Consider the following 14203-nt stretch of genomic DNA (forward strand, 5'->3'; position numbering starts at 1 on the left):
GGAAGCAGCCCTGGGCTGGTCCCTGGGGTTTCTGAGCCAGGTCTGAGCTCTGTTTCTCCAGGACACCAAGGCCTGTGCCCCCCCCCCCCCAGCGCCCAGTCCCCTGATGTGGTCTCCGTGGTCTGTAGACATCTCATGACAATGCAAACTACAGGAGTCCTTTTGTGTGAGTTTTTGCCGAGGACGTCGTGCCTGAGGCTGCCTGCTGCCCTGTGCCGTCCCCTTCACTGGCCGTGAGAAATCTCCTTTGATACGAAAAACCCGGCCTCAGGATGTCTCATCACATAGCAGGTCCCCCCAGGAGCTGTAAATGCACGGTGTAGAGGAAAACCCTATGAACTCAGGCTGGGAGATGAGAAAACTGGAGCCACGAGAGGGTTATTCCGAAGTGCACCGTGCTCCCTGGTCTTTCACTCAATCCCTGGGTACTCAACCCTGGTTATAGGCAAAGTCACATCCTGCTCAAGAACAGGGTCTACCTGTATGTAAAGGTCCATGAAGACAGGAGACGCCACCTTCCCCAGATGAATGACTTAGCCCCCACCTCTGTGAGCTTCTCACCACACAGAGAAGAACCAGCTACTCTGCTTCTTTGGAGAAACACCTGGGACTTTTTCAATGGGGAAGTGGATTATTTGTCATTTTCTTCCCCCAAACCCTTATCCCTGAATCCCATTAGGGAGGTCCAGTTGAGGCAGTAGGAATGCTTCCTTATGTCAGGAACATTTTTTTTCTCCTACACTGCATCCATTTCTCCATCTTCAGAATGAACAGTTTAATTTTTGGTAGGAGAGACACTCCTCCCTTCCACAACTCTGAGTCCGTGTAATTCTGCCAGGGCTGAGCCTCTCTATTGCAGGGGATGAGTATGGCAGAGGCCTGGCCAGTCAGAGCATTCTATGCCCCAGGCGACATGATCCAAGCCAAGTCGATGAAGAAGATTCCTCTCTTCCTGGAGCTGCTAAGTTCAGAGGGTGCTGGGGTTGCTGGTGGCCACCTTGCTACCGGTGAGGCAAGAATCTGCCTGAGACTGTGAAGCTAACAGGGACGAGAGAGACAGATTCCTGACCATCATTTGAGTACCCGGATCCAGCCAGGTCTGAAGCTGGTACTTCTGGCCTCTTCAGTTACACGAGCTGTTTTTGTTTTTGTTCTGCTTAGGCTAGTTTAAGTTGGGTTCCTGACACTTGCAAACAATGACACTGCCTGGACAATGTGCTTACTGAGACTTTAGCAGAAGCATCACTATGTACTCAGAATGAGAGCTGTTGTACAGGTTCTGATATGCTCTAGTAAAACCCACCAGGCTATAATCATGCACCAAATTTACCTTTCAACTTGTAAAAGTAAAGCAGTGGCCCCAGAGAAGAAGTAATCTAAGACCAAAGAACCAGTCTAAGACAGATAGTGAAACATACAACAGAGAAACTTGGAATATATAAACAGTTCTGTAACTACAGCAGACTTCAGAGTATAAACCCCAAATTTCTGCTTCAAAAGCTATACCAGGGAAAATATTTCAAAGTTTTAAAAGAAAACTTTACAGTTGAAGACACGGGTAAAATTTATAATATAATCTGTTGTGTATATTATATATTAATGTCTAGTATATCTACCAGATATGTCAATATAATTATATTACTATATATGCAAATGCACATATAGATATATGTACAGTTTGAACCACATTTCAAGTTCTGTTTTTTTTTTTTTCCTTTTTGTCTTTTTTACTGACTGGTAACGGGATCGCAACCCTCGGTGTCATGCCCGTACCGGGGACCGGCAACGGGATCGCAACCCTCGGTGTTGCGCCCGCACCACACTCAGCCAGTGAGTGGGAACCGTTCTCCACATGGGATCCGAACCCTCGGCGGAAGCGCCACCGCACCACGCTCAGCCAGTGAGCGGGAACCGGTCTCCACATGGGATCCGAACCCTTGGCGGTTTTCTGCAGAGAGCCAGATAGTAAATATTTTTGGCTTTGTGTGCCATAGGATCTCTGTCTACTCAGCTCTGCTGTTGGAGCAGAAAAGCAAACATAGACAATATGGAAATGAACGGGCATGGCTGTGTTCCAGTAAAACTTTATTTACAAAAACAGGTGGTGGTCCTGATTTGGCCCATGAGCTGTAGTCTACTGACCGCTGGTTAAGAGCGTGGGATTTAGCATTAAACAGAATTGGGTCCAGCTCCCTCCTCTGCCTCTGACCATCTGTGAGACTGACAAATGTGTTACTTTTTGTGCTCTCGTCTGTAAAACGGGGATAATAATAGCTACTTCTTCCTTTGTGAGAATTGAATGAGATAATATATAGAAAGTACTTAGAACAGTTCATGGTACATAATAAATGCTCATTAAACATTAGCCACCAGTCATTATCATCATCATCAAAAAAGAAACTGAAAAGGAGTAATTGGGTTTGCCCAGGAACTGCACCAACATCGTTAGTTAAAAGTTAGTGGAGGCGAATGAGGAATCCAGCACTGAAACTCCGTGTTCCCCTATTGTCAGTGGCTTTCATTTTCGCCCACGGAAAGACCATCCCTTATCAGCACGCAAAGTTGCAGGTTGCTTTGGGGTCACAATGAAGGACTTGTCACATGAGCTGTCAGGTTGCCAGGGTGATGATCCAGGCTGTTAGGAAAAGCCTCCTAGGGCCGGCCCGGTGGCGCACTGGATAGTGCACTGCTTGGGAAGCGCGGCGGCGCTCTCGCCCGAGGGTTCGGATCCCACATGCAGACCGGTTCCCGCTCACTGGCATCTGTGAGACTGACAAATGTGTTACTTTTTGTGCTCTCGTCTGTAAAACGGGGATAATAATAGCTACTTCTTCCTTTGTGAGAATTGAATGAGATAATATATAGAAAGTACTTAGAACAGTTCATGGTACATAATAAATGCTCATTAAACATTAGCCACCAGTCATTATCATCATCATCAAAAAAGAAACTGAAAAGGAGTAATTGGGTTTGCCCAGGAACTGCACCAACATCGTTAGTTAAAAGTTAGTGGAGGCGAATGAGGAATCCATCACTGAAACTCCGTGTTCCCCTATTGTCAGTGTCCTAGATGGGACTCAGGAAAGCTGGCCTTTAATCCTGGTTCTGGACATAACCGAAATGTATATCCTTGGGAAAGTCGCAGGGCCTCTTTGGGCATCAGTTTATGCAATGATGGGGTGGTCCCAACAGCCTTTAGAGAAATTCTGAACAAGGAAAGGAAGCCTGTGATTTATGTGTTCCTGCCTGGCAGAAACTGGAAACTGAAGCTCAGAAAGGTTAAGCTGCAGTTGGAATTTGAACTTGGGTCTGTCTTACTCCAACGCTCTTTGCTGTCCTCACTGCACTGCCCAAGACCTTCCCCATTAAAGCAGCAAGCAGCCGCAGGGAGTACAGGCAACAGCGGGCGCGCTTTGCATTGGGCAGGATGTTATGAGGTTGCAAGAAGGAGGGACCTTATCCAGAAGTCACATGGGAGTCTTTGGACGGACTGGGAACAGCGCAGAGCAAGCTACAGGGAGAGCCAGACACGGAGATTATGTTTACCACTGTGGGGCCCCCAGCTGGTCCGCCAGGTCGAGGTTTAGCCCAGAGCCTGATCTCGAGCCTTGTTGGTGGAACCGTGCACCGGGAGAGGAAAACTGATATCAATCTGTTCATGAAACACCTCCACACATTACGAGTGGTGCCTGGCTTCCTTTCTTCGTTCTGGGCAGTTCCATTTGCCATATTTCAGACCGGAGAAAGACATGACCTATGCATTTGGGTGAAGTAGGTTTCCTTACCCATCTGCTTTATAAGAACAACACCACTGTTAATAGGTCAGCCCTCATTCATAGCTCCCATCCTGGAGAGATCATAAAGCACTAAAAAAACCAACAACAAACAAAAATTATAATGGCAGGCACAATATGGCAGGTACACCTGACTTTGTGATTTCGACTTAATACATCTGATGCTTAGGCAGAGACTCCATGTTATTACTTAATGGTTGCTTCAGAGCATTGCAAATGGTCCTGCAGGGTGTGTCCTGCACAACTCCAGGGAGTGCCATCTGTGTGGATTATGATGTGAATGGCGACCCTGGAGCTGTGCAACAGGGTGGCCCTAGGATGTACTTTGGAGAAGGAGTTATGATTTAAGTGTGTACTCCTGGACATATCCTGGGGGGCCAATGTACTTTGTGGACCAGGAATTTTTCTTTATATTTTTCCATCTTGAATATCACTTCATGGGAAACTTACTGGGGAGGTCTGAGGAGGTTTCTGGCCATGGGAACATTCCCAAAGGAGCATGGTGGCTGCTACCATGCTCTTCTGCTTGATTCTGAGCTGGGAGTGATCATGTGCCTATTGTAGGTGCCAGAGGCTGGGCTAAATAATTTACACGCAATGCCCCATTTAAAAGCACAGTAACCCCGCAAGGTAGGAACTATTATGATCCCAATTTTTCAGAAATGGAAACAGAGGCTTTGAGGGGTAAAGCAACTTGTGCATAGCCTGTAAAGGGCAGGGCTGGGACTGTGCTGGACAGCCTGACTTGAACTTCAGGACACCTGCTCTAACCACTGTGATGTCTGCAAACACATTTGGGTCCTTAACTTCTCCCCCACCCCCTACTCCCTAATAACTCTCTATTGGTTATGGCCACTACAAAGCTGCAATCAATGTCTTCATTTGGGAACTCTATTGGGAAAAGAACAACTAACTCTTAGGATATTAGGACCATCCTCCCCCAAAGGAAATGGTCCTTGCAAACTCTCCCCCAGGGGAAAACACAGTGTCCTCTCCAGGAACTGAAAAAAATCAATCAGAAACAAGAGCATCCAGGAATCAAGATGGCCACAAATTTCTTAGAAAAACTGGCCCCCAAATGAGATGGGATTTGAGAAGAGATACTCTTCAATACCTTCCTTTAAAAAAAATTTTTTTTAAATAGCCCACAGGTTGGGGTCACCAGGCAAATGGAAAGTGAATTCACAGGAGTGACTCAGTCCACATGGCTGCCCTCACTCTTGGCCTGCAAAGGACCCCTTATTAAAGAGAGCTTAGAGGATGCCTGCATGGAAGTCTCTTGACCTAGCAATGCACTGAGAAGGAGCTGAGAGCACTCTTGTGGGGATGGGAGTGGGACTGGAGGTGGGGGTCTCCTGAGGGAAGCCTGGAAGGGACAGGGGCTTGGGCTGCTCCCTGGAAAGGCTCAGGCTGCTGTAAAATGCCCTGGGCATGGGCCAAGGGAACATCTGTATGGCTGCCAACAGTCCCTTGGCCAGTGAAGCAAGATGCAACTGCATGTAGAAAAAAGAATTTAAAAAAATCATGTACAGCCAAGTGACTGTAAAAGTGTGCTTTGCTGTATTTGAAAACCAGTCGATGCTGCTGCTCTACTTTACTCGCTTCTGTTATCTGCAAGTTGGGATAGAGTTTAATTCATACTGACCAGCTGTGTGAGGCTGTGCAAATTACTTAACCTCTCTGAGTTTCAGGTTCCGTTTGTAAAATGGAGATCACCAGAGAACCCACGTCATATAGGTTGTTATAAGCATTAGATAAGGGAAAGCAGGTAAATTGCTTAGCACAGTGTCCTCTGTTTTTACAGTATCCTCTTGCTATTACTCTAGTCAAGGTTAGAGGTCTTTACCGCTGTTTGCCACAGTTGTCTGCCTAAAACAAAGTGCTCCCCTCACGTTTGTACACCCATGATCATGGCTGCATTATCTACAATAACCAAAAGGTGGAAGCAACCCAAGTGTCCATCACCAGATGAGTGGATACACAAAATGTGGTATAAATGCACGATGGATTATTATTGAGTCTTAAAAAGAAAGGAAATTCTGACACATGCTACACCGTGAATGAAGCTTGAAGACTTTATGCTAAGTGAGATAAACCAGGTACAAAGGACAAATATTGCATTGTTTCACTTACACCAGGTACCCTGAATAGTCAAATTGCAAAGAGACAGAAGAACGGTGGGTGCCAGGGGCCGGGGGTGGGGAGAGGGGGAGTTAGTGTTTAATGGGGACGGAGCTGCAGTTTTGTAACATGAAAAGGGTTCTGTGGATGGACGGTGGCAATGGTGCACAACAGTGTGAATGTGCTTAATGTCCCTGAACTGTGCACTTAAAAATGGTAAGATAATTTTATGTTACATGTATCTTACCACAATTTAAAAAATTAAAAACTAAAAACAAAAAACCAAACAAAAACATGAAGTACCTCAGAGGATTCTCTTTGGGGTGGGCTGATGGAAATGTTCTGAAAGTAGATTGTGGTGACAGCTGGACAACTCTGTAAACACACTGTGAAAGTTGTCACAGTCATCATGAAGTCACTTGTGTTAAAAACCCTGACAAATAGATCCAGGGAAAGGCCATGAAGGAGGTAGTTCTCATGCATGTATGCCTGATAGCAAGAACTATCATGAAGGACTCTGCAAAGCCACAAGCTTGCACAGAGGCCATCGCAACTTTTGTAAAAAATACTTCTGCAAGGACATCTGCTCAGCCACTGTCTGCCCAAACTCAGACTGGCGTCACCCTTGTTATTGATCGTTGTAGCCAAGGATAATTATCCCAAAACAATTACGTAATCTCCATCATGTTTCTTCTACGAGCCTTTGTCTTCCTTCAACCTCCCTGAACATGCACATAGTTTACTGTGGCCTGCATATTCCCACTGGAACATGCATATAGTTCACTGTGGCCTGCATATTCCCACTGCAACTTTCTATTCCCAATTCAACTTGTTATTCTTTTAGAGAGCCCCTCTCTGTTTGCAATTTAGGTTGACGATACTAAAATCTATTGAACTGTACACTTAAATTGGATGAATTTTATGTTATATAAATTATACTTCAATAAAGCTGTTAAAATCAAGCAAACAAATGTGGTGTTTATGAGGGAACTTGTGGGGTGATGGGTACGTTCACTGTCTTGGTTGTGGTGAATGTTTCACAGGTGTATTCATGGGTCAAAACCTAACAAATTATATATTTTAAACGTGTGCAGTTTATTGTATGTGAATTATACCTCAATAAAGCTGTGTTTTAAAAAACAGTACAGTATTCCATATAGGAATGAACCCCTTAGATTTTATCAAACAATGCCTCTTTTGATGGGCATTTAGGTTTCAAATTTTATGCTACTACAGATAATACTTCAATAAATATTTTTGTATGAAATAAATGAAAAATACAGATATCAATTGTGTGTCCCCTCCTCCCCCACTGGCAAACCACAAAATCACAATTTCCCAGGAAGGGGGACTGAGAACCTGTAATTTTACTGAACATTCCTGAAGAATACTTTTAATCACACATGTTAGGAGAACACTGGCTCAAACTCCACAAACGTGGATTTTCAGGGTTAGGGTTTGAAATTCCATTTTCTTTGCTCTCTAAAAAAAGTCTGTAAATGCTAGATACAAATGATCCTAAATTTGGGTTTCCCTGTCGTTGGGGAGGTGGGGGGCAGGGGGAGAGGCATCAGAATCACCTGGGAGCTTGTGAAAATGCAGGTTCCCAGCCTCTGCTCCCAGGGAGTAATTGTAGGGTTGCCAGATTTAGCATATACAAATAAGTGAAAAAACCCTATATTAATAAAGTATGGGGCAACCAGTTAAAAATGAATTTGAGATAAAAACTGAATAATTATTTTAGCATAAGTATGTCCCATGCAATATTTAGGACATACTTATACTAAAATGATTTGTTGCTTATCTGAAATTCAGATTTAACTGGGTGTCCTGTATTTTCTCTGGCAACCCTAAGCACGAGTCCTGGGGCCAGGGTGAGGCCCGGCGAGCTGCACTGTTGCTCTGCTCCCATGTGGTTCTGACAAAGAGGGTCTTGAGAACCCGTCTGGAGAATCACCGATCAGGTCAACACCTTCTAGACCAGGAGCCCCTCCTCACTGCTGCCAGCAACCCCAGAACATTCTGTGAGCAAACATGCGTTAATGCTGATCCAAGGAGAACAAGATGGTAGGAGGGAATTGCCCCAGATTTTCAGAGCCCAATATGGACATGGTCCACACGGCCTGGGGATGCCGTTGCTCCACTTGGAGGGCATTTTTAGGGCTGCCTGAGGGCCCAAACCCCAGGATTCTGGCTAGATTCTCTACATTTTATTATACTCAGCCTAATCCCAGAAAAGATTTTAGGCCTTGGAGGTCTCGGTCCCTGCAGCGCTCTTGGTGGTGGGGAGTGAGGCAAACACACCGTCTCTCTGGCACACAGATGATAGATTTTACTTTGGTCGCTCACCATGAATGAGGCGACCTGCTAAGAGTTATAATGATTATAATTGTCTCTTTCAACCCTGAAGATAAGCCTGAGAGATCATTGCTGTCATTGCTTCTATAGATGAGAAAGCCCAAGTTCTAAGTTCCAAAGGCTTGCTGGGAGCACACAGAGTAAGCGTGTCCTGTCACTAACACTCCCCTCCACTGCCACCTGGGTGAAACCTATGTTCCTTGTGACTGAGATTTTATGGGTAAGTTTTGTGTTATATTTTGCTTCCACTCAAGCCATCATTTTGGCCATGTTCCCAGGCATATCCCTGGGTGAAACCTATGTTCCTTGTGACTGAGATTTTATGGGTAAGTTTTGTGTTATATTTTGCTTCCACTCAAGCCATCATTTTGGCCATGTTCCCAGGCATATCTCCAACCTGAGGCGTAATAACAGCTGCCATGTGTTCAGCCTACGTGGACACCATGTTCCATGCTTTACAGATATTCTCTTGATGCCACACACCATTGAGAAGACAGATGCCCAGACATACAAAGAACCCTGGCCCAGGTCACAGAGCTGGGAAGCAGCAGAGCGCTGGTGTGACTACAAAGGAACATCCGTCTCTGCATTTTCAGAAGGACACATCTGCTTTCCTCCTCCTCTCACAAAGCTGCACGTGTTCAGGAAAATGCTGGCTGGCTCTGTGTTGGTCATGTGCAACTTTCGTATGTAACTCCATGAAGTTCCTGAAGAGGGTGCTAAGACTTTCTCCTCCCCAAGACCTGCCTGGATGAGCCTGAAACTCACAGGGTTGAGTGGTGGCAGCATGAAATCACTGAGTGACACTGCTCTGCACAAGTGAGCTCAGGCTGTATCTGAGCCCTGGGCTGTCTGGCATCTCTTGTCCCCTTCCCCTGCAGTGGCCCAGACTCACCTGGGGTGGGTTTTCTATGACCAATTCGTAGGTCAGCCCTGCAGACCCAAACCTCAAGATGTCTCCAGGTATAAGTTTCACAGCCACATTCTGAATGTGGCACTCATTGACAAATGTGCCGTTGCGGGAATTGAAGTCCTGGAGAACAAAGCTGCACTCGGCCTCGTTGTATTCAATGAGTGCATGGTGGTTGTCGATGTCGGCGGACTGAAATGGAAAAGGAGGACAGTCATAGCCACGGAAACAAAAGTGACACGACCCCTAATATTTACTAGTGCTCATGGGGTGTCGGGATGTGCTGTGTGCTTTACTTATGGGACCATGCTGGATCATCATCACAGTCCTCATTTTAAAAGGACACTGAGGATCAGAGAGGTTAAGCTACTTGCTCAAGGCCACAGAGCTAGTGCATGATGGAGCTGGGATATGTACTCTGTCTGACTCCAGACCTGGGGACAGGTACCCAATTTGTTGGGTGGGGAATCAGGCAACACAAAGGCAAAGGGAACTTGGGGGAGTCTTACTGGGCAAATGTTTGTCCAGGGAGTTGGCTACTTTCTATTTCCCTGACTCCACACAGGCATGCTTATGGTGGTAGTCAATGGCAGAATAGGCCCAGACACAAACCACAAAAGTCAGTCAGCAAGGGACAACTGTCCATTTTCCTGCAAGGAAAATGCCAAGGTCATGGAATAGGGTATGCATAATTAAGGAGTGCTGTAATTCATATGCTGTATTCATTTGTTTGTTCTATTAATTTTTTAAAATGACATGTTTTTCTTAACATTGCAGAAAATGAGAGATAGAGAAAAGCAGTAACAGAGACATTAAAATCACTTATAATCCCATCCTCCAGAGGCAGCCACTGTTAACATTGTGGTTCACATCCTTCTAGGTTTTGCTTTATGCTTATATGCTCTCAAAAATTTTTAAACAAAATTAATTATACCATACATACATAGTTTTATAACTATCTTTTCAAAATCTTTATGTACAATAAACATTTTCCCATGTGATTTGTTATTTCTATTGCTTCTCAGATTAATTATTTCTATTGCTACTCAGAATTTGTGTAATGAAAGATGATCTACTTCTCAACAGGAAACCTTGTGTGACCATGTTTCCCCAAAAGAAAGGGGCCCCAGCCAGTGTGTCTGTGAATTGGTGGTGGGGGACGGAAGCCCCTCTGTAATTTCACCTTAATAGAAACAGTGAGCAAAGCTTAGCACCCAGGAGGTAACCCCACATTCCCCTGGCCAAGGGAAACTGGAGGGATGAAAGGAAATGTCCTAACTGGAAGCTGCAGGGCACACTGAAGTCTCCATCTTTTAAGGGTACTGCCTACAAGACATCCACTCCAGCCCGAGACTTTGCAATTATTTTCTAAGTTTATCTTCTCAGAGTGCCCATTTAGCTTTCATACAAAAGTACTTGCACTTAGAAATCTGAAGTCCCATAATATAATAATAACCAATAGCTTATATTAATAATAGAATATATTGATATGTTCAATAGAATAATAGTATAACATATTAATTAAACAGTATCTGCCAGAAAATTAGCCAAGTGCTTTTTCCCATTTAATCTTCTCAACAATACAGAGATAGTTCTCCATTGTGTAGATAAGAAAATTTTGGCACAGAGTGATTGAATTTATCCAAAGTCACCCAGCTTGACAAGCCTGGCTTGCCTGATTCAAATGTTTGAGCTCTTACCCACTTTGCAAGTTTTCACCAAACACTTTGGCACCCAAAATATGAAAACACAAAAGAAAACTGGAGTAGCTATTTACAAATCTTGTTGTGAACTTTTAAAAGTACTCTCATATTTCTGTTACTGATTTCTAGTTTAATTCCACTGTGGTAGGAGTGCATACTTTCCATGATTGCTGTTCTTTTAACATTGTTGAGGTGTGTTTTATGGCCCAGAATGTGTTCTATCTAGTTGAGTGTTCCATGTGAGCTTGCAGACAAAGCAGACTTCAGAACAAGAAAAACAATCAGGGATGAAGAAACGCATTACATAATGATAAAGGGGCCAATTCTCTAAGAAGACATCAATCCTTAATGTGTATGTACCTAACAACAGAGCACCAAAAAACATGAGACAAAAATTGATAGAACTGCAAAAAATACACATCTATACATAGGTCCACTGTGATAGCTGAGACTTCAGCACCTGTCTGTCAATAATGAACAAATCCAGCAAGCAGAAAACTAGTAAGGACATAGTTGAACTGAACAGCACTATTGACGGAGTGCACCTAATTGACATTTATAGAATCCTTAATCCAACGACAACAAAATACACACTCCCAAGCTCCTATGACAAAATAGACCACATTCTGGGCCATAAAACACATCTCAACAAAGTTAAAAGAACAGAAATCATGCAAAATATGTTCTCAGATCACAGTGGAATCAAACTACAAATCAGTAACAGAAAGGTAGGTGGAAGATCCCAAACATCTGGAAATTAAACAACATTTTTTTTTTTGTGTGGCTGGCTGGTAACAACATACTTCTAAATAATACATGGGTCAAGGAAGAAGTCGCAAGAGAAATTGAAAATTATGTTAACTAAATTAAAATGAAAATACAACTTATCAAAATTTGTAGGATGAAAGCAGTGCTTAAAGGGAAATTTATAGCTTTGAATCTATACATAAGAAAAGAAGAAAGGTCTAAAATCAATAATCAAAGATTCCATTTTAGGAAACAAAAGAGAAATATAAACCTAACATGAGCAGAAGAACAAATTAGCAAAAATTAGCAAAAATGAGTGAAATTGAAAACAGGAAAACATTAGAGAAAATCAAAGAAACCAAAAGTTGGTTCTTTGGAAAGATAGAAAGAAAAAATTGAGAAACCTCTAGCAGGCTGACAAAGACAAAAGAGAGAAGATACAAACAATTAAAATCAGACATGAAAATGAGGCCATCACTACAGATCCCATGGACATAATAGAGGAAAATTATGAACAACTCTATACCCACAAATTTGGACCAATTTCTTGAAAGACACAATATACTGAAACTCATGTACAAGGAGAGATAGATGATCTGAATGGGCCTATATCTATTAAAGAATTTGAATTAATAATTAATAACCTTCCAAAACAGAAAGCACCAGGTCCAGAAGAATTCACTAGTAAATTCTAACAAAGATTTAAGGAAAAAAATGATGCCAGCTCCTTACAATCTCTTCAGAGGAAATACTTCCTAACTCATTCCAGGATGCCAATATCACCCTAATACCAAAACCAGATAAAGACATTACAAGAAAGGAAAACTACAAAGCAATATCTCTCATAAACATAGATGCAAAGTCCTCAACAAGATATCAGCAAATCGAATCCAACGATGTATAAAAGGAATTATAGATCGCAACCAAATGGGATTTATTCCATGTATTCAAGACTGGCTAAATATTCAAAAATTAATTAATGTAATCCATCACATCAACAGGCTAAAGAAGAAAAATGGAGATATACTTCATGTTTTATTTGTAATTTTCTAGTGAAATATGACATTTAGTATCTTTTCACATGCTTATTTGCCATCTGTACATCTTCTTTGGTGAGGTATCTGTTCAGACCTTTTGCCTGCTTATAAATTGGGTTGGTTGTTTTCTTATTGTTGAGTTTTAAGATATTTATTCTGGACAGATATTTACAGCATCTATATCCATAATAGCTCAAAACTGGAAGCAACCAAGATGTCTTTCAAAAGGCGAATGAAAAAACAAACTGTGGCACATCCATACAATAAAATAGTACTCAGTGATAAAAAGAAATGAGCTGTCAAGCCATGAAAAGACATGGAGGAACCTTAAATGCATGCTGCTTAGTNTCAACAGGCTAAAGAAGAAAAATGGAGATATACTTCATGTTTTATTTGTAATTTTCTAGTGAAATATGACATTTAGTATCTTTTCACATGCTTATTTGCCATCTGTACATCTTCTTTGGTGAGGTATCTGTTCAGACCTTTTGCCTGCTTATAAATTGGGTTGGTTGTTTTCTTATTGTTGAGTTTTAAGATATTTATTCTGGACAGATATTTACAGCATCTATATCCATAATAGCTCAAAACTGGAAGCAACCAAGATGTCTTTCAAAAGGCGAATGAAAAAACAAACTGTGGCACATCCATACAATAAAATAGTACTCAGTGATAAAAAGAAATGAGCTGTCAAGCCATGAAAAGACATGGAGGAACCTTAAATGCATGCTGCTTAGTGAAAGAAGCTAGTCTGAAAAAGCTACATACTGGGCTGGCCCGGTGGTGCACTGGAGAGTGTGCTGCTTGGGAGTGTGGCGGCACTCCTGCCGAGGGTTCGGATCCCATGTGGAGACCGGTTCCCGCTCACTGGCTGAGTGTGGTGCGGGTGCAACACTGAGAGTTGCGATCCCGTTGCCGGTCAGTAAAAAAGACAAAAAAGAAAGAAAGAAAGAAAGAAAAAAAAGCTACATATTACATGATTCAAACTATGTAATTTTTTTTTGGCAGTTTGCCAGAATGGGGATCCAAACCAAACTACATGAACTTTTGGAAAAGATAAAACTGTAGAAGGATCAGTGGTAGTCAGGGAACTAGAGGAAGATGAGGAGGGATTAACAGAGGGCATTTTTAGGGCAGTGGAACTATTCTGTATAATACTGTAATGCTGGATACATGACATTATGCATTTGCCAAAACCCACAGAACTTTTAATACAAAGAGTGAACCTTCATGTAAACTATGGGCTTTAGTTAATAATTATGTGAATATTGATTCATTAATTGTAACATGTATCATAGTAATGCAGGCTGTTAATAATAGACAAAAGTGTGTGTGTGGGGGTGGGGGGGTTGGTAGTGGTGGTGGTGGTGATGGTGATGGTTATGATGGTGGTGGTGATGGTGATGGTGATGGTGATGATGTTGGTGGTGGTGATGGTGGTGGGTGGTGGTGGTGATGGTGGTGGTAGTGGTGGTGGTGATGGTGATGGTGATGATGGTGGTGATGGTGATGGTGGTGGTGGTGATGGTGGTG

The 14203-nt window shown here is 42.8% G+C and overlaps 1 protein-coding gene across 1 annotated transcript in view; it reads right to left on the reverse strand.

Annotated features, from left to right (window-relative positions):
* FHAD1 (forkhead-associated (FHA) phosphopeptide binding domain 1) overlaps positions 1 to 14203 on the reverse strand; it is a 138442-nt gene that overhangs the window by 107799 nt on the left and 16440 nt on the right. Inside the window, exon 2 of the mRNA XM_008572857.1 lies at positions 9169 to 9375. Coding sequence (XP_008571079.1) covers positions 9169 to 9375 — 207 coding nt within the window. The remainder of the gene's footprint in view (positions 1 to 9168; positions 9376 to 14203) is intronic.

Source organism: Galeopterus variegatus, unplaced genomic scaffold, assembly GCF_000696425.1.
Source record: "Galeopterus variegatus unplaced genomic scaffold, G_variegatus-3.0.2 Scaffold843, whole genome shotgun sequence".
Taxonomy (NCBI): domain Eukaryota; kingdom Metazoa; phylum Chordata; class Mammalia; order Dermoptera; family Cynocephalidae; genus Galeopterus; species Galeopterus variegatus.